Source organism: Cetorhinus maximus, chromosome 11, assembly GCF_964194155.1.
Source record: "Cetorhinus maximus chromosome 11, sCetMax3.hap1.1, whole genome shotgun sequence".
Classification (NCBI taxonomy): Eukaryota; Metazoa; Chordata; class Chondrichthyes; order Lamniformes; family Cetorhinidae; genus Cetorhinus; species Cetorhinus maximus.
Genome location: NC_135889.1, coordinates 52415212 through 52438511, shown reverse-complemented (window position 1 = coordinate 52438511; position 23300 = coordinate 52415212). Strand labels below are relative to the sequence as shown.

Sequence of the window (23300 nt, the reverse complement as noted above, 5' to 3'; positions counted from 1 at the left end):
ACGCTCCTGTGTCCATTGAAGCTCCTTGTTATTTTTTAATAGTTCAGTCAGTGGGGCAACCACATTGCTACAATTTGGTACAAATTTCTAATAAAGCCCACACATGCCCAGAAATCTCAAAACTTCTCATTTTGTTGTAGGCATGGGGAAATCCACAATAGCCTTGACTTTCACGTCGCTTGGAGCCACCTTACCATGTCCAATGGTATGGTCTACATATGTAATTTGTGCTTTTGCAAATTCACTTTTAGCCAAGTTCAGCACCAAATTAACTTCTTATAATTGAGTAAATAATGTTTTCAGATGTTGTAAATGCTCCTTCCATGTAGGACTGAAAACTGTCATCAACATAAACAGCACAATTGCTCAGACATGCAATGGCTTTGTTTGTCATTCTTTGAAATGTTGCAGATGCATTCTTCATACCAAATGACATGACTTTAAACTGATATAATCCTTTTGGCATCCCAAAAGCCAATATCCCCTTTGCTCTGTCCGATAACGGTACTTACCAATATCCTTTTAGCAAGTCAATCTTTGTGATAAATTTTGATTGTCCCACTTTTTCAATGCAATCCTCCAACATTGGTATAGGATATGAATCTGCTTTTGTCACCGCATTCATCTTTTGATAGCCCACCTACAGTCCTATGTTCCATTCGGTTTCGGTACCAGTACAACAGGCAAACTCCAGTTACTGCAACTAGACTCAATTATATCATTTTGAAGCATAAAATCAATTTCTTTATGTACTTGTGATAACTTTGCTGGATTTAATCTATAAGGATGTTGCCTTATTGAAGGTGAAACTTCTACAGACACATCATGTATAGTTAAATCTGTCCTCCCCAACATATTTCCACAAATAGCTTTGTGTGACTGCAATAGCTTTTCCAAATCACTTTGACACTTGTTTGGAAGGTAACTCAATATTACATTTAAATTTTCAAGTACTCCCTCATTATCCAATTTGAGTAGAGGAAAATCAATTTCAGGAACCTGCATTTCTATTTCTTTCTCATTATCTACTGCCACCAACCTCCTTTTGGTCCTCTTCCCAGTCAAAACTCTTTTTAAGCATATTTACATGACACACCCTCAGCTCCTTTCTTCTATCTGAAGTATTTATTAAATAATTTACTTCATTCAGTTTCTTTTCAATCCTGTGAGGCCCACTAAACCTTGCCTTTAATGAGTCACCCAGTATTGGTAACAGAACTAGCACTTTCTCTCCAGCAACAAAATTCTGAGTTGTAGCTTTCCTGTCTGCCTTTACTTTCATCACTTGCTGTGATATCTTTAAATGTTCCATAGCCAACTCACATGCTCTGTCTAATCTCTCTCTGCAACACTTCTTTTGAAGACACCAGTACAGGTTGCTCAACTACCATAGGCATCACATACTTTTGTGACCAAGCTATATCATTACCCAGGATAAATTGAACCCCTGCAATGGGAAATTTTTCCATTACTCTAACAATAACTTGACCTGTCTTCCACTCACTCTTTAAATTTACCTTCCACCCCTGTTCTTGCAATACTCCCTCTGAACAACAAATATCATTATCCCATAACGTTAAGGATTGACTAGCCCCTATGTCTCTTAAAATTTTAACATCTTTACCTACTCCACCCTATACACATGGAAAGACTTTCCCTTCAAAATCGTTAAACATCTCTGCAACCTGCTCTTCAGGGTTCTCTTGGGTAAATTGTGAACACATTCCCACTTCTTTACCTATCACTGATTCTTCCTGCATTACCTGTACACAAACCACTGTTTTTTCCTGTACCTGCAACTCAGTACCCACAGTACTCTTAGGGGAGAATTTTCTCCCCATCGGAGGGGGTTTGCGGGAACGGACGCGGGCGGGCATGCAGCCGATCGCCACCCACGATCGGCTGGGTGCCGCCATTTTACGTGGGCAGGCCAATTAAGGCCTGCCCAGTGTGACGCACGTCCGGAAGTGCTGAACGCTCCCTGTGTGGGCAGGGGGAGTAGGCTGAGTTGGGGAGTGTGCTCTTTCCCGTATGCACGCAAGAGAGTGCAGAAATCTCCCTGCGCCACAGAGCTGCCTCAGGGAGATTAGTTTAAGTTCTGAAAATTTTAATAAAGAAGAAAAAAATTTAAGAAATGTCCCCTCATGTGAAAGTGTCACATGAGCTGGGACATGTCTATGAATGTTATTAAAAATTTTTATAAAACTTTAAATACCTTCATGAAACCTCATCCCACCCGTGGATGAGGTTTCATGATAAATGCGAAGGCTGCCTGGGCTCTTCGCCTGCCCACTAACCTTAAGGTTGGACGGGCAACTCAGTTTATTGTTTAATTATTGATATTTAAATGGCCTCAATAGGTCTTTGACACCTCAGCGGGCGCATAGCCGACTCAGGTGCGCGCCCGCCAAACTGAAAATCCGAATGATGCGCAGTGATGTCAGGGTGCATGCCTGATTCATCGTGCATCATTTTACATGGCGGTGAGCGGGCCCCGACCCCGAAGATTTCTGGCCTTAGTTCCAGTAGTTTTCTGCACCCCTATAATTCCAACAGATTTCCGCTGTAATTTCCAACACACTAACTTCGTGACTCCAACTTTATTACAATGAAAACACCTCAATTTTCGAATGTCATCTCTACCTTCAGCACCTTCCTTTTTATTCTGAGAAAAAACTTCCTGCGAATTTCCCCCAATTCCTTCTCTTTCCTGACTACCCACCTTCTTTTCACCTTCCCACTTTCTATCCTTTTCTGATATAAAAGGGTGATGAGAAAAAGTTTAGCTCTATTAACCAACTCACCCGCTATCTCTGCTGCTTGCTTTACAGATTCAATTCTCTGTTCCTCCGCATAAGTTCTCACTTCTGAAGGAATTGAATCTTTAAATTCTTCCAAAAGAATTACTTCTCTAAGAGCTGCATGTGTCGTCTCTATCTTTAATGCCCCTATCCACTGGTCAAAATTACTTTCTTTTACTATTTCAAACTCAGTATAAGTTTGCCTGGGCTGTTTTCTCATTTTCCTAAATTTTTGCTTGTATGCCTCAGGAACCAACTCATATGCACTCAAAACAGCTGTTTTTACCACATCATAGTTCACTGACATTTCTTCTGACAGTGAAGCACAAACCTCATGTGCTCTACTCACCAACCCGGATTGTAACAACAATGTCCAGTTTTCCTGAGGCCATTTAATCTGTTTAGCTATCTTCTCAAATGAAATAAAGAATGCTTCAATGTCTCTTTCCTCAATCTTTGAAAGAGTTTGTACAAATTTAAACATCTCTCCATTAGGTTCTGATCTGGAAATAAGTCCTTCCTCACCCACTAACGTCTCATTTTTAACTGCCTGAATTTTAAGCTGGAATTCTCTCTCTCTCTCTTTTTCTCTTTCCTCCTTTTCTGACTTTGCCATTTCTTTGTTGTTTTCTTTCTCTGTCCTGCCGTTCTGCCTGCTCCCTTTAAAATGCTCTTCCTTTTCCTTTTTCTTCAAACTCTAGCTCAAGTATTTTCATTTCCTTTGCTTGTTTAAATTCAAGCCTCTTCTTTTCGAACTGAAGCCTCACTACCTCCAGCTGTGACTCACTAGTGTCAGGTATCACTTCCAACTTTAAATGCTGTTCTATACCTTCAATTATATCTGCTTTCTTAGCCCCCGCAGGTAACCCCAATTGTAATTTACCCACCAATTCCAGTATCTTAACTTTAGTTACCTTATGTAAACCAGCCAAAGTTATAACTTCAACTCCCAGACAAGTCTGAGCAACTGCCAAAGCCATTTACAGTCTCACCACTTTAAAAAAAAAACCTCACACCAACTCCTGAATTCAAAGTGCTTCTCGTACTCGTAACCTTAAGATTCACCAACTCCAACCCAATCAAGGAATTTCAAATATATCCCGCAAAGAGCCCCCAAATTTTGTTATGACACCGTCGATGGTAAATGCTGAGCTGTTCAAATCCCAAAGGGAAACTTGAAACAATTGCCACAACTTGTTTTGCAGTTTGTATAAATTTCAAGATGCGTGCATTGAGTTCAGTAATAATGAGACCATCAAGTCTTATCGGTTTTACAAAACTAGATTAAACATTTATTAATAAGAGAAATGATTTTTAAATACATACCTAGATCTACAAATTCTACTATTTTAACTTCTAAATTCCCCCAATCAATCTAACTCCCAGTTACAGGCGACAGTAAGGCACATAGATTTTAAAAGAAGCAGACTTCATGTTTACCTAATTAACATTTCAAACCTAACTTCTCTTCTTACAACAAAACACCCAGACTAATTCAATTAAGTCTTACACACACGCACACACACACATATAGACACATCTCACTATTACTCTATTTTACAATAAGTTCCAATGATATTTTGAGAATTATTGTATCTTCCTGACAGTGCCTCCATTCCTCTTTAAAACCTGTTACACCTCTAATGTTCAGATGAAAGGTCATCAACTGAAACATTAACATTATTTGTCTTCACAGATGCTGCCTGACCTGCTGAACATTTCCATATTTCTTGCTTGCATTTTGGTTTCCCATCATCTGCATTATTTTACTTTTACAACGTACAAGTGTGGCTGTAAAACTATTAAAAAAAAACCTTCCTACCTGTTTTTAAAGTGATTTATATTTAGTTGATGTCTCAAACTTCTAATTATCTAGCAATGCTCTATAGCTCAGTCCAACCCCAAAATGCTGCTGCCACTGAGAGCTTTTATTTATTCTTATGATATGGGTACCACTTGTAAGGCCTTTTCCCAGGCCTCAAGTGCTCTGTGAACAGTTTCCATAGCTGCCCTCACTAAGATCATTTGAGTTGATCTGGTGTATATTTTATTACATTTTGATAAGTCATAAGCTGACAAAACAGGAGGTGATAATTCGTCCAGCATTAACTTTGATTCAAAGCTAACACCAGAAGTTAATACCTATCTAGTCACAAACTTGCAGTTGGGTGATCACAACGCAGGTTCTCATTTTATGACAGCATAGTAAAATATCAACAGGAACAGGAATTAAGCCAAACCTTAGAGGATGGATTCAATTCACTTTGGCCAACACTAATTCCCAAATCATCATTATTCTGCACCTGACTGGCTTTTTTTAAGCCTGCCCAGAATAGCCCGAATTTAATATTGAACAGTAAGATGAAATTGGATAACTGTCATATACAATCTATACTGTATAAAAGTCATTGACACACTGTAATATTTTGTATTTCAAAATGCATTGAAAATTTCTTGTCAGGTCCTGCCTATGATATAATCCATTTAAAACTGTCAACATCTGTCAGTAGGTAGCATTAAGATAGAGCTTTCCAATAGGGCTAAGTGCTCCACCTCTATTTTTGAGCTAATGTCACTGAGACAGATTCCCAACGCAAAGTCTGGCACGGAGGTATCTTCAGCTGAACGGAACAGCAAGTTCAATTTAATTAAAAATGCAAATGTGTAGTAGCAATTAGTGTTTGGCTTTGGGCAGGGGAATATAATGTAATTGTTTTTAATTCAATGCTCTCAATAATTGCTCACGTGGCCTTCCCCTGTCAGTGCAGTTGCATCCCAGCCTCACCCATTCAATGATGCCGCATTCTACTCCTCCATCTATGCCTTCAGTTTACCTCTGATGTACTCCTGCTTACAGTCTGCTCATCGGCCATATTGATGCCAATCTCTAAATGTATTTTGGACTGGATTTTTAATCAGATGTTGGGAACTAGAAATGGGGACTCGTTCTGGATCCCGACCCCACAAGGCATGGTTAGGCACGCCCATCACCATTTTCAATGTTCCAGCCAGAGAGTGATTCAAGAAGGCAGCTCACCACCACCTTCTCAAGGGCAATTATAGATGGGCAACAAATGCTGACCTTGCCAGCAATGCTCACACCCTCTGAAAGAATGTAAAAAAAAACATTAACTACATTTCAAAAGTATTTTGCTAGTTAGGAAGCATTTTGGGAAATCCTTATGTATGGAAAGGCATGATGTAAAATGAAAGTACTTTTTTCCTTTTATTCTCACTAAAAGTGGCCCCGCCCCCACTCTTTCCCACAGAAATTGTTGCTTTGTTGCTCCACTCAGAGTGAAGCTGGGTACTGCAAGCTTATTCCCATCCCCACTCTCACCTCACCCCGCCAAGAGTGTTCCTGGGGACACAGTCCCCTTCCCACTGGGAGTGTTATAAACCCACCAGCACATTGCTGATCTGGTAACTTCCACCCCAACGCTACCAACCCCACTATTGGCGTTCCAGTGGCTGCCATGAAAAATTCTCCAACCATTAAGAAATTGTACCAGGATTGCTGTACCCCAATTGCCAGTGCACCCACTGATACCCATTGTTGGTTCACTTGGACCAAGTTGCAATTGACAGTAATCACAATGTATGGTCAGCAACACTGCCTACACCCAGCCCCACCAGAGAGCCTCCTTGGTTCACTCACCCCACATTTGCAAGTCAGGACCAACTCCTAGCTTAGGGAGTTCACTGAATTACCCCTCTCTCTGTACCCACTGAGTGAGTTTCCCACTGCTCAGCTACTTTTCCTGTCTTTGTTCCTCTATTCCCTCCTTCCTCACTCACTTTCACCTTACCTGTAATTCGCATCCCCTTCACTCCCTTTCCCTGTCTCCTCTCCCTTCTTCCCTGTCTATTTCTGTCCTCTATCCTCCTCTTCCCCTTGCCCATCTTCTTCCATTTCTGTCTATCCTCTCCTGTATGCATTATGTTCTCCTCTGCAGGTCAAGTGTGGTTCAGTTTATAGCACTGTGCCTTTGAGTCACAAAGCTCTGGGTTCAAGTCCCAACAGGGTTTTGAACACAAAAAAAATCAAGGCTGATACTTGAGTACAGTACTGAGGGAATGCTGCACTGTCAGGAGTGCTGTCTTTCAAATGAATTGTTAAACTGAGGCCCCATCTGATGGCTCAGGTAAATATAAAAGAACCCACGGCACATTTTTGAGGAAGAGCAGGGGAGCTATCCCTGGTGTCCTAGCCAATATTTATACTTTAATCAACACCACACAAAAAAAAACAGATTGCCTGGTGATTATTACATTGTTGTTTGTGACAGTTTGTTGTGTGCATATTGGCTGCTGCATTTCCTACTTTACAGCAGTGACTACACTTCAAAAGTATTTCGATGGCTTCCAAATGATTTAAGATGTCTGGTGTTGTGAAAAGTGCCATATAAATACATGTCTTTCTTCCCTTCCTCTTCACTCCTCCTGATTCCTTTCTCCTCCACTGCTCGATCTCCGCCTCTTTTCTCTCCCATTCCATTCTTTCCTTCCCCCTCTCCCTCCCTTCTTCTCTTGTCCCTCGTCTCCTGGCCTTCTCATCCTATCCCTTGCACTCCCCCTTGACCTTCCCCATCCTCTGTCCTACTCTTGCTTTGTCCCTCCTATCTTCACCTTGGGGCAGTTATTCCCCTACCTTCTAATCCTGTTTACCCTGAATACTGTAATTTGTTATGACTCCCTTATGCAACACCATAAAAGGTTGACTAGTGTAGGGTATTATAAATAAGTAAGGACATACTGACAGTTGGACATGCATCAAGTTTCAGTGGAAAGGGTTATTATTTAAACCTTTCATGTGGTGCTTCCCTTTGTGCATTATTCTAAATGGTATGTAGCCAGCATTTACAGGGAGGATCTAATTGTGCTTACATAACTGGTAACAGGCGAGACATTATCCACAAAAATATCATTGCAGTACCCAGGAGAAGGAGCGCCAAATTGGACTGAATGCTTACAAAACAGTTACAGGTCAGCACAGGATGGCAAATCACCATCAGGAGGAATGGCCCAACCTAGCCATGAACTGGATTTGAAAGACTGACTTGGAGGAGGAAACATGAGAGGCAAAGAATATACATATCTTAGAATTATTAGATAAATATTGAATGTAAATAAAACATCATTCAGCAGTCATCCCTAAGACAATCTGAGGTTCTTCACTGAGACAAGTAAACGACAGCGACATTCAAATTGTAATATCACAATACCACTCCATAGGTTACATGTTCATCAATGAAAAAAAATACAATGATATTATTTTTGCACTGCTGTTTTTCAGAGTTTTGTTTTGTTTGCCAAAGCCCCATAGAGACCAATAACCTGAAAAGAAAGGAGCCCCAAACAACTCCAATGAAAGGAACCAATGGACAAGATTTCACTTTTTAAAACTTTTACTGTAATGATCAAACCTAAAATCAACATAAAATTAAGCATGTATTAACTGACAAATGGGATTTCACTCAAAGATGAATGTCATCGTAAATAATCAAGGCCCAAAGACCCTCCTTCTCCTCCTTCAGGTACCATGCCCTGAGAGGGCAATGACAACCATGGGCTTCCATAGGATTGGTCCATGATTATGCATGGCAAAGAACTGCAGTGATTTGTCATTCCTTTCTGCAGTATGACCAGTACCAGGCTGACCAGGAAACTTTTCCGCCCTTCACTGCTACCATCAGGCATATTGGAAGAAATTACAGGCTGATAGTCAACCTGTTTGGCCACACTATGCACACACCTTCCACGGCCATCAAATCCTGAAGTGGGACTCGAACCCAGAGCTTCTGGCCCAGAGGTAGGAATTCTACCACTGCAGCAGAAGACCTCCTCGCCCCAAAGATACTTTCATAAAATTAAAAGTACTCTCATCACTTCCCATACAGATGTGTCATCACGTGCAATCTCAAAGTCTATTCAACTTGGCCTCCAGGATGTAGGATCTTTCACTTTTCCCACTCAATGGATTTGGCCCTCAAGTAACTTTCACCAGCAGCCGTGTTCTATCCGAGGTCACCGACATGGTTAACACCGACAAGTTGCACATCTACAAACCCTCTCTCACTCAGGTCCCGTTGGTCCTGATGGTGTAGCTCTCCAGAGTTCCTTTTCAACTGGCCAGCAACATGCAATTGTCTGATCGTCTGATACCAACATTCAGCTGTTTAACATGCCTGAGCTAAGCATATTGCTTTTAGAATTCAGTCTCTTTCAGCTAGCTCACACATTGCTTCACCAAGAGCTTCTGGAGTTATAATTTCTTCTTAATGCCAACCAGAAAACAGGTCTTTTCATAGAGGACTTCACTTTCTTCTCCCATTAGGAATCCTGTGTTTTGCAACTATCATGCTGCAGCCACAACAGGCAGAAACATAACAGCACCCCATTAGCTTTATTGAGGTTTTCTTTTTGGTTTCATCCCAATAGCAACCTCAGCCAGTATCTAATTTCCTAGAAGTCTAATTGCCTCACAGCTAGGAATTCCAATTACCTCTTTTTAGAATTTTCTCCACTTTCACTTTAGATATCTCACAAACACAAGCATTTGCAACATGCAGAGTTCATCAGGAAAGGTTAGCAGAAATTGTGTGCTTCAGCTGTGGGTGAAATGGATGCTAGATCCAAAGAAACGTTGAATGACCGTACGCTGAATTTTTTTATTATTCTCGTTGAGGTCATTAACTTCTAAAATAAATTTTAACTTACAGTTAATAGCTGAAAAGGATGACACAACAAGATTTCACATTTTAAGACTTTTACTGTAACAAACAGATTAAAAGCACATTTGACTAAACACTATGGGCTGAATTTTTACATTGGCGAGCAGGGGGCGAGGCCCACTTACTGACGCGTAAAATGATGCGGGATGACGTTGGGGGGAACCCCCGATGTCATCCCACCCCATTTAAATTTTCAGGAAGGCGGGGGCGCAGCAAAATCAGCTGTCTGCCCACCGACCTTTCAATGGCCAATTGAGGCTATTGACAGGATCATTTAAACAATTAAAGGACCTGCCCGTCCAACCTTAAGGTTGGCGGGCAGGCCATGAGCCTTGGCGAGCAATAGAAAAAACATGAAACCTCATCCACCGGCAGGATGAGGTTTCATGTAGGGATTTTAAAAATTTAATAAAGTTTTAGTGTAATTTATGAACATGTCCCATCTCATGTAACATTGTCACATGAAAGGGACATGTTAAGGATTTTCTTTTTCTATTTTTAACATTTTTAAAACTGTCAGCAACCTCCCTGCGGCAGCACTTAGCCTCAGGGAGATGTGTGCTCTTTTGTGCACATGCGTGAAAGAGCGCACTCTCGCTTTTGGGGAATCCCCCCTGCCCGCACAGGAAGCGCATAGCGCTTCCCACCGGACGTCACGCTGGGTGGGCTTTACTTGGCCCATCCACGTAAAATGGCGGCAGGGCCCGCTTCTCTGGCGGGGATCGGCTCCCCATCCACCCAGCAGGCAGAAAATTCTGCCCTATGTTTGCAGGCAAGTTATACTTTAAACAACAGAACAGAACTTTCTCCCTTTATTTTTAACACAACTGACAAACCCACTTCACAGGTATACTTTAGACAGTCTCTTAAATAGTCATTTGATTTTCCTGGACCAAGGTTTTCCCCAATCCAAAATGATTCTTAGCTCCTGAGGGTTTATTTCTGATCTTTTCCTTTCCCAGTCTAGTAACTTTTAACCCCAGAACTGTATTCCATGGTAAGGGTTCTTCCTGTGATTCTCTCTCTAGTCCAAGCTAGGTGAATTTTCCAGTCTTGTTTCAAATCCTCATGAATTTGGCATTTTTAATCGAGTGCGAGCTGCCACCAACATTCTTTTGTGGGGGACCATACAAACTTTTGGCCTCTAGCTGCTGCCTTTCTCCCAGATCATGGCAGACTGCCTCAATGTCTGTGAGTTTCAGGACTATCTCAGAAACCCTTCTCCTCTCAAAGTCCATCTCCGTGGCAATGCAAATTACTTGGACCTTGTATCCAGGTAGAAATGCTGATTAACTATCCTTGAGCACCAACTCTCTTTTATCTTAGACAATTTAAAGCATAACTGCTTACAACCCAATATTCTCAACATGTTTCTGGGACTTTGGGCTTTGCCCAGAGGCTGCAGGAATTGTCTCCAAGTGTAAACATCTCGCACCTTCTTCCCAGTAAAACAACCTGGGCTCCTTTAATCTCTAACAATCAAACCACCCAGATTTGCTGTCAGGTAGACTTCAGAACAGGTCACATGACCCCCTTCATTTTCACATTAAATTAAAGGCACAGTCCCAAAACATAATAATCTTATAAACCACATAACTGTAACATGGTACAATATGGAACATGCTGAGGTGAGCAGAATGTTTAGAGAACCCATGTACATCACCCATTGCAACCAGCCCAATGGCATAAGTTATGCAGAAAAGCTCCTTGAGAATGCATCTGATTAATTGCAATACTTGTCAATGGCCTACTTGATGTTTTGCAATCCTAAGAGGCCCTAGGAAGTTGTAGGCAGGAGTTGGAACCTTAACAGGGCTTCTGCACCCTCTGGTTGCCAGCTACCATTTGAAAGTCCTTGAAGAATATTGGGCATCGGTGACTGGATCCTTCTGCATTCAGAAGCTGACTGTAGATTCTTTTGTCCACGTCGTTATTGCTGAGTGAGTGCAGACACCAAGAGTTGGTTTTTCTTTCACTCACCTGAACAATGGAGAAAAATAAGACAGATAGGCCTGAAATCAGATCCTCTCACAAAAGTTTACTGGCTACATTTCCCTCAGGCCTAACTGGGGGTAGATAGGTTGGGCACTGAATCCTTACCAACTAATACCAAGCTTCGCATCGCAGTGAGAAGGGAAATTTGTCAGGAAGCTTAAGAATTAAATAAAAGTTACATTAATTATTTTGTTACTGTGCATTTATTCTACTGGAACATGAGGCATTTTTTTCCCCTTTCAATAGGCGATAGGGAGTAAATGTTATCACTAAGTCTTATGCACCTTATTGACCTTCCTGGATTCACCAGACAAACTTGTGGCAATGATCTTATAAAGTGAGAAAAATTGACTCTAAACCCTCTGAAAGGGACAGGCAATGATTTTATTTTCAGTTGCATACCTTAATGAATAATTACCTGGAGGATAATCACTGCTCTTCCTAAAGGAAGCTTTTCCTACACCAGTCACAACTTACTGAAACATACTATATTATTTTGTAACTTGGTATTGAGAAAATGTGTTGTCATTGTAGTGACTGCTACATCACATGGCTTTGAACAGTTATTTCTATCACAGTTACAGGATCTGAACAGGTAGTTCCCCTTAAATGTAATGATGATGTGCCTCACTCGTTCTCAAGAAGTTCACAGCAACAACAGACAGAAACAGACACAGATGAGCAATCTTTGAAACCTCGGCGGAAAGACACTCCCTTTCAGCACCAGCCACCACTCATGACAGGTAGACTTTCTGTTACGTGTTAAGCAAGGTTATGAATCCTGCCATTTTATTTTCAGAACCTGGCTTTTTTATAGAGGAAGGAACACAATCATTAATACGTATTTTACAAAATTAATCTGTGACCCGCTGCTGGAAATGATATTGTTTTGCTAAGTTAACACTGCTACTGGTTTGTGAAAACATTCTTATAACACTTTCAAATTAGACTAGTTCTCAGTGAAATATGCTCAAAATGAAATTAAGCTTAAGAGTTATTTTAATAGAGCAGTTTAGTTTCACCAACAACTTTAGCAAAATGCAAAGAATTGAAGTAATTATCACCAAAATAATGCATTAAGGTAAGTCATAAGTAATACAATCATAGTACAAGTAACATTTCATTCAAGCAATAAATGATAAATGTACTTAGTTACAGAAGGTAAGAAATTAAATCATAGACTCTATCTAGCCATCATCACCAAGAAATGGAATTTCTTCGGAGTTGCTCCTGCCTTGGTCACTGTAATTTTGTCAGAATGCGGTGGAAACCCCATTTACCCATGGAAACTTCCAGCAAAGTTTACGGCTGTGGGGCAGGAGGAGTGAGGAGAAACCCAGCCCATGTGTACTTAGTCTAAAATAGAAGAAAATTAATTATGTATTTTCATCAGTGTGTCATTCTGGTTGCAAAATGCCGTCTACACCACACTCATGTACTTCCAGTGTAATGTATCCCAGGCACATTAGTGATGAGAGCATTAGCATGGGCATTAAGGGCGTGCATTGTGAGTGTGCAGATTGTGAAGTCAGTTTGCATTGTAGCATTGATTTGACACCAGCTGCTATTTTTGACCTTAACACTCCAGCTAATATCCTCTCTTAAACACACATAACCTGAACATGTGTAGTTACCATCCCCGCCTTGGCCTGCAGCATGACAGGGAAATTGAACACAGGCAACACAGAGAAGGATAAGCTGCTCAAAACATACAAGCCTGTGAAGGGGCTTGACAGGGTAAACACTGAGAGGTTGCTTCCGTTGGTTGGGGAATTTAAAACACAAGGGCACAGTCTCGGGATAAGGGGTTGATCATTAAGGACTGGGATGAGGACGAATTTCTTCACTCAAAGGGTTGTGAATAATTGGAATTCTCTACCCAGAGACTGGATGTGGATGCTCCATTGACTATGTTTAAGACTGGATAGACAGGTTTTTGGTGTCTCATGTAATTGAGGGATATGAGGAATGGGCGAAAAAGTAGAGTTGAAGCCCAAAATCAGCCATTATCATATTGAATAGCAGAGCAGGCTCGGGAGGCCATGTAGCAACTCCTGCTCCTATCGTTTATGTTCTTTATTCATAGAGGAGGAGAAGGAGGACAGGGAGAAGGGCTCTTAAAAGGAGGCCTTAACCATGCAGGAACCTCAGGGAGCATTTCTATTACCTCAAATTCACTGAAGAATAGTGTGTGCAACGAAGGAGGTATTCACTGAAATCTGCTACCTCTTGCAGGCAGGCTTGCAGCCTCAGAGAAGGGCAAGAACAGCACCACCAATGGCTATGAGGGTGACTGCAGCAGGAACACCTTAGTGTCAGGATTCTTCAGGGCTGAAGCAGGCAACATCTCTAACATTTCACAGTTTGCTGTTCGCTGTTGCATAAGGGAAGCTCTTTATGCCAGGATAGGGAAATAGATAGCATTTTCCCTGGCCAGAAAGAAGCAGGTGCATTGAGCATGTGGCTTTATCAGGATAGCAGGCTTCTCCGTGGTACACACACCTGGATTTCCATGCATTACATCTAAATGCAGAGCTGTATCAGAACTGCAAAGTGTTACATTCTCTGAATGTGTAGTTGGTGTGTGACCATGCTCAGCACATCCTACAGGTGAATGCCTGAGATGATGCCATTACATTGCGCCAGTTTATTATTTCATCAGTATTTGTGCCACCTGAAAACCAGAGGGTGGTTGCGGTTGACAAGGGCTATCCACACTGACCACATGGTGCATGACTCCTGCGCATAACCTAAACACATGTGGACAGCATACATGAGAAGGGAGGATGGAACCAACACACCCCCTTTCCAGCTGGGTTGTCCGTGATTGGCTCATCTGACTGTGGTATGGCCAGATTTTATAAAGTTAAACTGGGACACATTGAAACGCCTTGGGAAGGCAGGGCTTCGAAATGACGGACATGTTGGGCGACCAATGGCAGGAGTCTAGGGCAGGGGCAGTTGAAGGTAGGAGGTCATTTGATGACATCGACTGGAATATGTCCAGCCAGAGTTGACAACCCTAAAGACACCCAATTATTGAAGACAGCAGTTACGAACCACAGGCTTTTGTTTCAATCACATTTCTGCCTCGCTTCCTTAAAAAATATAAACTAAAGCCTTGCCACAATATTCCAGAACCCTCTATTCCACTCTAGCACAATGGTAAGACCAATCTCTATTCAAAAGCCTCATTTATTTTCATTTGCAGACTGGGTTCTAACAATAGATATTTTCAGCCAGAAGCTGGATTTTAGTGAACATACCTCAAGCATGAGAGATTTTGTTTGCACCCAAAGCCGCAGGTAGGAAAGCACACAATCTTTCAATGAGAAGTTTGATATTGAATGTGGCACAGCTCAACCAAACTCAGTGCTGATTGGTGGTTTACTGATAGGCGTTACCCAACTATCTCATCAAGTGCAGCTTGAAGTTGGCGGACACCGCTCTTACTTTACTGATGTCACCCAGAGGCTGATTCCCTCCTGCCTCCCAGGTGGTCATGGGGTTAATTTATTGGAGGTCATAGAGGTACATTACCCCCAGTAACTCAAATAAATTGCCTCCACTAACTCCTATAAATTAACCCTAGTGCCTCCTGTAAATCAGCACCCCACCCCTCCAGCTCCCCCCTACTGGCCTCTGGCTCTCCCCAGCTCTCCCCACTGCCCTTCGGCTGTCCTTCGCATGCCCCACAGGCTTCTGGCTCTCCCTGCTCTCCCCCACTGGCCTCCAGCTCACTCCCACACTCTCCCCTACTAGCCTTCAGCTCTCCCTGCTGTCCCCCACTGGACTCCGGTTGTCCTCTGCTCTCCCCCACTGGCTTCCAGCTCTCCCTGCTCTCCCCCATTGACTTCCGGCTCTCCCCTACTGGCCTCTGGTTGCCCTCTGCTCTCCCCCACTGGCTTCCGGCTCTCCCCCACTGGCCTCTGAGTGTCCTCCGCTCTCCCTCACTGGCTTCCGGCTCTCCCTGCTCTTCCCCACTAGCCTCTGGTTCATTCCAACACTCACCCCCACTGGCCTCTGGCTCTCCCTCACTGACCTCCAACTCTCTTCCAAAGGCCTCCCACTCTCCCTTACTAGCCTCTGGCTCTCCCCCTCGCTCCCCAAGTGGCTTCTGACTCTCCCCCTCACTCCTCCCGTGGCTTTTGGCCCTCCCCCTCAGTCCCCCAGTGGCCTCTGGCTCTCCCCCTTGCTCCCCAGTGGCCTCTGATTCTCCCCTTCTCTTCCACATTGTCCTCCAGTTCTCCCACACTCTCCCCTACTGGCCTCTGGCTCTCCCCCACTGACTTCCGGCTCTCCCAGGTCACCCCTGCTGGCCTCTGTCTCTCCCTGGTCTGCCCTACTGGCCTCCTCTATGCAATCCCTGATTGGCCAATTGGAGCATTCCGGCAGAATGGCCAATCAGGGCACTGAAAGGTGAGCCAACCAGGGCAGGGAAAATTTGTCTTATTGAGAACTAGTCCATTTTGGGGAAAATAAATTTGCCCCTGGCGCCAACTCTGGATGCCAGTGAGAAAGATTTCTGTGTATGTGGAAGCATCCAGGCACAGCTGCTTGGTGAGTGGGTAACGTTCCGAATCGCAGGGTGTAGCTGAGAGGGGTTCTTTTTGGGTTTGCCGCCATGGAGCATGAGGTAAAGGGGAGGGGAGAGGAAGTGAAGAGACGAGACACTGACACTGCGCGAAAAGGTGAAGTGCTGCTGGAAATCTCTGATATGGCTCAGATAAGAGGAAAAAGCTGAGAAGTGGCATACGTGAGCTATTTTGAGCAAATGGTCGGGACACTGGGACGTTTAATGAAAAACCAGGACTGTCCCAGCAAAACCGGGACATCTGGTCACCATACTCATGGCCACAATGCTGAAATAAAAACCATCACAAAGCAACCATTCTAAACCAACTTTATCAGACAAAACATCCAATATTCCATACAAAAGCCACCAAATCACTCTTGTGCATTCCCTTAGTGCCCGTATTTCATGTATCTTTGCCTGGCTTAGTGCTCCTATGTAGTGTTCCTCCAGTGGCTGCAGCATGCCAATAGAAGGCTGACTTTCAGTCATGGCAGACTTCAGGTGGAATTGCAGGATGCCCATGAGCATCTCTAGCCCTGGAAGGCCTGGCTTTGCATTGTGCCATCTCAGCATAAGTGACAACAGCCAGGGCTGGCTGGTGGACAGGCAATAGTATGGGCACTGGTGGAGTGGCAGTGGTGGGAAGATGATTGCTGTCATTCTAATGTTGGACATCATGTTAATGTTCCATAGAGTCACTGCCACTCTCCCAGGTTGGCACCCCAGTAATCCAATCTGTTGGATGACAGCTGTGGGATGTTGCTGTGGGACTCTGTAAGCCCCTTTGAACTTTGGTATCCGCAGTCATGATGGCAGCAGTCATAATGGCAGCAGTCATGATGGCAGCAGCCTGAGCCTGCATGGTACCAAGCTGACCTTGCATGACAAGAAGCTGAGATCCCATGACTTCAGTCTGAACTTCCACTGCAGCACACAGATGTTTGGTGGCTTTTGCTTGGGCTGCAGAGATATTGGCCGTTAAGTGCTGCAACATGGTTGGGGCTGCATGTGTGCAAATGGAGTTGGTCACCACTTCCACATTGAAAAGGATGGACTCCAAGATCCACACAAAGCCCTGTGTAAGGTTGATGTGGGATTCTTCCATGCTCTTTGATAGTGAGCTCTAGCTTCCAGGCAGGCCTGTCAATGTACCGAGCTTTACATTGTGTATACCCATTAGCCTTTTTCAGTGCCAGCTCATAAAAGTTATCGTCTGCAACAGAACTCATATGTGGCCTTGCTCTCTGGTGAGCTGGCATCTGCTTTACTGCTTCTCTTTCCCCTGGCATTTGTGCCCAGTACTCACCACATGCAGATTCTGCCTCAATGCTATCCTTTAAGGTATGGGCAGTGGCAGTACCTGGACTTTTGGATGCAAGTGTGAGATCGAATAGCAGTGTTTTATCATCAGCCTCTTCTTCCTCTTGCACTTCACACTCCTACACCACTGCCTGGCCAGGTGGCAGTCCCTGGGTATCTGAAAGAGGCAGTGAGAGAAGGGGTGGAAAACAAGAAGTGCATGCTTGCACCATCAACAGTTCGTAAATCAGATGGGATTGTGGAATGAGGGAGACATGGGATGTGAGAATGAGGATTATGTAGGAACATATTGTTATCTTCAGTCATTACAGCTCTGCTGCTGGCCGTGGCCTCAGCCATGGCCACTCCATGGTGCAGAGCACGGTCCCCTTCGTTGGGGTTAGCTCGTGCAGCCGTGCCTGCCCCCTGCTGGTTTGGTGCTACTGCCTGCAGTTGTGTGTCACCTTGTCCTACAAGAGAGAGGAAATTGTGTCAATTGTGACAATCTGTTTGGGTGATCTACTCATGTTTTGAACAGCTGGCAGTGTATGCAAGCTGTGAAAGGTGAGTGTGAGTCTTGCAGCTGTTTTAAGTGTGTGGATAAGGTGAAGCTATGAATGTTGGTATGAGCTGTGATTGATAGAGATTGTTGGTAGTTGAGTGAATGGGTAGTATTGAATAGAGCAGTGTCTGAGGTTAATTGTTCAGTTGGTAAAGATATGGCATTTGAAAACACATTCACTGACCTTGACCATTCACCTGAGGTCATTATGTTCTTTTGGCACTGCAAACATGTCCCTTGCTGGCATTGACCCCAGTGACTACATGCTCCAACTGTTTTCCCCTGTGGATACAGGACCTCTCTCCTCCTGTCCACCTTCTGCACCAAGACTTCCAGCTCTGCATCTGGAGATGTTGGATCATATTCTGTGCCTTGTTTTGCCATTACTCACTGTTCATGTGGCACAAATTTGCTTCTGCAACTAGTTCCAGCACCTGGTCCAGCCAGAATTCATCTCCTCTTAAAGAGATGCAGGCTTAGTTTCAGTGGTGTAGGTGAGCTATTAGTGGTGTTACAGGCATGAGCTTGGGCCACAAGCTGAGGCCTGCGGCCACTCACCAGCACCATGAAGTTCGGATGCTGCCTGCATCTGAAGGAACGGGCCCAGGTTAATCATGCATAAAAATCCTGGAACCTGTTTTCAGGCCTGATCCAATTTTTTTTCTCCTCCATCTTGGAAGTGACATCTTGGAAGCATTGTGAACTGTGAGGCAGAAAATGTAGAACTTCAAAGCGACATAGACAAGTTGTTGGGCTGGGTGGACAAATAGCAGATGAAATTCAATGCACAGAAGTATGAAGTGATTCATTTTGGTATGAAGAACGTGGAGAAACAATATAAAACAAAGGGTACAACTCTAAAAGAGGTGAAGGAGCAGAGGGACCTGCTTGTACATATGCATAAGTCATAAAAGATGGCAGGTCAGGTTGAGAGAGCAGTGAATAAAGCATACAATATCTTAAGCTTTATTAGTAGGGACATAGAGTACAAAAGCAAGGAGGTTATGTTAAATTTCTATAAAACACTGGTCTGGCCTCAGCTGGAGTATTGCACCCAATTCTCAGTGCCACATTTTCAGAAAGATGTAAAGGCATTGGAGAGAGTTCCAAAAAGAGTCACAAGAATGGCTCCAGGGATGAGGAACTTCAGTTATGAAGACTGATTGGAGAAATTGGGACTGTTTTCCTTGGAGAAGAGAAGACAGAGAAAATTTAGTAGAGATGTTCAAAACTATGAGGGTTCTGGACAGAATAGATAAGGAAAATCTGTTCCCACTGATCGAGAACAAGAGGCACAGATTTAAGGTAGTTGGCAAAAGAAGCAATGAAGAGAAACTTTGTTTCATAATGCTCCTGTGAAGTCCCTTGGAAATTTTATTACATAAAGGCACTATATAAATATAAGTTCTGTTATTATTGCTGTTGGATCCTTTTAGGGCTCTGATGGAGACATGTACAGGATCTCACAGTTTGTAGCCCGGGCAGGTGACTGAGGGCTTTTTTGCCAGCTAGCTGGCAATCATGTACACTTGCTGTAATGATGCCAGTCAGAATGAGCAGGTGCTCAGGTTTGTGGCTATGGCTGGTTTCCCACAGTTGCAGTGCATCATTGACTGTACAACTGAGTAGTAATCAAGGTACCGCATGGTCAGGAAGTACTCATCCATCACAAGGGCTTCCACTCCATCAATGTACAGCTGGTGTGCAACCATCAAAGGATATTTATTCAGGCATGTGAAAGATTCATGGTGTAGGCCATTTGACCTATCTGACTGCCATGATTCTGTTGGACTGTGACAATCCACCATCCCTAATCCCTTTGCACTTTGAAGCATACTCGCTGCTGGCAACTGAAGACAAGGGATCTCCACTTAAACCATGGCTAATGATACCTGTGAGGAACTAAATCAATTAGGCTGAGGAACAATATAATGAAAGCTATCTTGTGCTCTCTTCTGCAAAAGGGAAAGCAGATAGCTATTAGTGAGGGTAATGGAATGTGGTGAATGGATAGATGGGGAGCATTCATTGACGTTCACTATGAGCGAGAGGCATGGTATTGCATAAGGGTAAGGGCGATTATGCACTGATGGGGATATGAAGAAGAGTTCAGTGAGATGGATGGGTTTACTACAAGGTAAGGTGGTGTGAGAAGTGATATGTTGAAGTAGGCTTGAGAAGGTTGAGTGAGGGGTTGGAGTGATATGCACATCAGGGGGAGGGTGAATATGCCATTGTATTCACCTTTCCAGCTCTACTTAGATCATTAAGCCACTGTTGGCATTGAATCCAAGAGCGCAGCACCATGCTCCTGCTGCTGAATTCACAGGCAGCACCTTCTTTGTTTCACTGACGGGTTTCTTCCTTTTGTTAGTTGGGAAGAGTATCTTCCTGGGGGCCCTTACATCACTTAGCAGTCCATCCAGAGAGGTGAATGTAAAAGGGGGTGCAACCTTTAAACATCTGGACTCCATTCTGCCAATTGCATTTGCTGTGCTCCCAACGCAAAGCACGATAAAATTTCATGTTTGGAGTGTCTCTTTAAATACTGTAACTGACGTCTCCTCATGCAGTTTGTCATCATGCCTGCTAATGTTGATTGGTTGGGAAACTCAGAGATGATATGACTTATAGAGTTGATTTTCCAGGCAACTTTTCTTGGTGGAAACATTGAACTTCATTTGCAAGACTGCAGCAGCATCTAACTCTATAACTAAATAAGTACTTTCTCCTAGACGTTCCCTGTGCTGCTAGCTCACTGGTTTATGCAGATCATGTGATCTTACAACACAGGATTATTATTAAAGCAGCAGTCCTACGTTTATCAAAACTATAATTGTTACATTCCTCTCCCTATAACTTTTCTGTACACTTTGTACTTACAAGGATATTTACCTCATGACATTACAATATTTACACAGGTCATGAAATTACAAGTTCACTCTTTCAAGTGGTTTCCTGATCCGTGTGGAACGTCATAGCTCCATGACTTCCAAATCTTTGACAGGAACCACATTCTCTGCAACCGCATTAACATCAAGTACCTCATTAGGTACAGGCAGTTCAGGATCTTCCACTCTGACAGAGACATCGGGCATGTCTGTCCTTGGTAGAGCAACTTCAATAGGAACCACAGGTCCAGCAATGGTTACAGGTGGAACATCATTTAGTTGGGGTATCTCCCTTCTTCTTAAATGATCCACATGCTTATGGGTGATCCAGCTCTCCACTTCCACATGGTATGACAACGGTCTGGTCACAGAGCTTACTTTACCAGGCAACCACTTCAATCCTCCACCAAAGTTCCTTACATATACTGCTTCTCCAACAATTAATTGTCACTCATGACTATGCAAATCATGAGTCACTTTTTGGTTCCCTAGACTTTTCTCCACCTTCCCCTCCAAATTGGGAAGTATTAGGCTTAGTCTTGTTTGAAGATGGCGCCTCATCAGTAATTCCGCAGGTGTTGCACCTGTTGTAGTGTGGAGGGGCTGCTCTGTAGTGAAATAGGAAATGAGCACATTTAGTTTCCATCGACTCACCTATTAACTTTTTCATTCCCACCTTTTCTTGTCTTTTTGATACCTTCTTCTTTTTGTCTTCTTCTTTCTACCCCAGAGTTTAGTTTTGGCCTTGACTTTTCTCAGGTGAAATCTCAACTTGTCTTAATTCTGTAGTTGAGCCACCCATGATTTCATTATCTACTTGCATCTTGGAAAGTTCCACAACTTTTGCTTTCAAGGTCTCCTTAGCTTTATTAAGCTGATTCTTCAGCCCTTCTGACTCCTTCTTGTATCTGTTGACTTCCTCCTAGAACCTTGAACATTGTTGCACCTTCTCTGCCAACTGGTTCTTCAGTTTGTTCAGAATGGCGTTAAATACTTTCTGTTTCTCTTCGTAATTTTCCAGAGGCACAAACTATGACCTGAGGGATCCTTGTAATATATGAAGGTCTTTCAACAGGTTTTCCTTTTCTTTGCGAAGCTCACTCGCTTCATCTTGAATTATGTAGTTCAGCAGAGTTTCCTTGAGTTTCTTCTGCTGTTCTTCAATGTCATTGTTTAAGACAGTCTTCATTTCTTCAGGTTGCTGAATGGCTACACACTCCTTTTCCATCCAGTTGCGATCCTTGGACTCTCCAGGCTCTTTTGAAGTATCTTGCCTTGATCCTTATCCAACTCAGGAACTCTTCCTGCTTCCTTTTGAAATCTCACTGGCAAATCAAGGTTAATTTCCCTCAACCAATTTTGACCTAGAAGGCTTGGTCCTCTACCTTCCAATACCATCACTGGTAGTTGTGCTGTTTGGTGTCTATAATAAACAGGTACTCTGGTGATACCTTCTACCTGGATTTCTTCATCTGCATACATTTTCAACTTGGCAGAGGTTTGTTCCAAATTTAATTGTTGAGTACCTTTTTTTAAATATCTGAAATTGCGTTCTCCTATTACAGTGGTAGAAGCACCCGTGTCTACTTCCATTTTTAAGGGTTTACCATTCACTTGTAATGTGACAGTAATTGGCTCTGGCTTCCCAACTTTCATGTTGAATAAGGAATAAATACCAGAACTGGTTGTTTCTGGCACCTCCACGCTACGTACGTCATTGGATTTCATTTGTTGACTGGAAGCCTGTTTAAACCTCGCATTACAATGTTTCAATATGTGACCACTTTTGTGGCAAAACTAATACTCCACCTTTTTAACTTGCTAATCATTAGGAGTATGATTGTTTCCACATCGATAAAAAATAGTTTTTGAATTTGCTGTTAAGCTGTTTCCTCAAAATTTTCGGTTAGTGGAGACTGTTTCTTGCTTCGCGGCCACTTTCAGCTGACCGTTCCTGCCCAACTAGGAGAACGGCGCCATTTTGCATACCTTGAATCGCTTGTGCTTTCCATCGCAAGTGCTCTTTCCAACGCTTTCTTAACATCAAGATCCACTTCAGCCAGCAACCTTTGCTGAAAAGCATTGTCTCGGATGCCACAGACTAAACGATCCCTGACCATATCATTCAAGGTTTCACAGAAATCACAATATTCCGTTAGTTGTTTTAATTTCACATGTAGATAGCAACGATCTCCCCCAGGGCTCTATTCCATGAATTGAATCTGAACCTCTGCATTGTGACTGAGGTTAGAAATATCCCTTAATGAGGTCTACTAATTCACCAAAGGTCTTTGAATCAGGGGCACTGGGGGCCATCAAGCTTTGAATTAAACTGTAGGTTTTGCTTCCACAAATGCTCAGGAGAATTGCTCTCCTCTTTTCCTCCCCCATGATTTTGTTGTCTTGAAATTAGGATGCAAGATGTTCCATATGTTGAGACCA

General features: G+C 43.1%; 1 protein-coding gene across 4 annotated transcripts in view; it reads left to right on the top strand.

Moving 5' to 3' along the window:
* ppp1r1c (protein phosphatase 1, regulatory (inhibitor) subunit 1C) overlaps nt 1-23300 on the top strand; it is a 115998-nt gene that overhangs the window by 73156 nt on the left and 19542 nt on the right. For 3 of the 4 annotated variants that reach the window (XM_078551930.1, XM_078551932.1, XM_078551931.1), the window contains one exon: nt 12109-12273. The exons of the other annotated variant lie outside the window; for it this stretch is intronic. In XM_078551930.1, coding sequence (XP_078408056.1) covers nt 12109-12273 — 165 coding nt within the window. The remainder of the gene's footprint in view (nt 1-12108; nt 12274-23300) is intronic. 4 annotated transcript variants of the gene reach the window in all.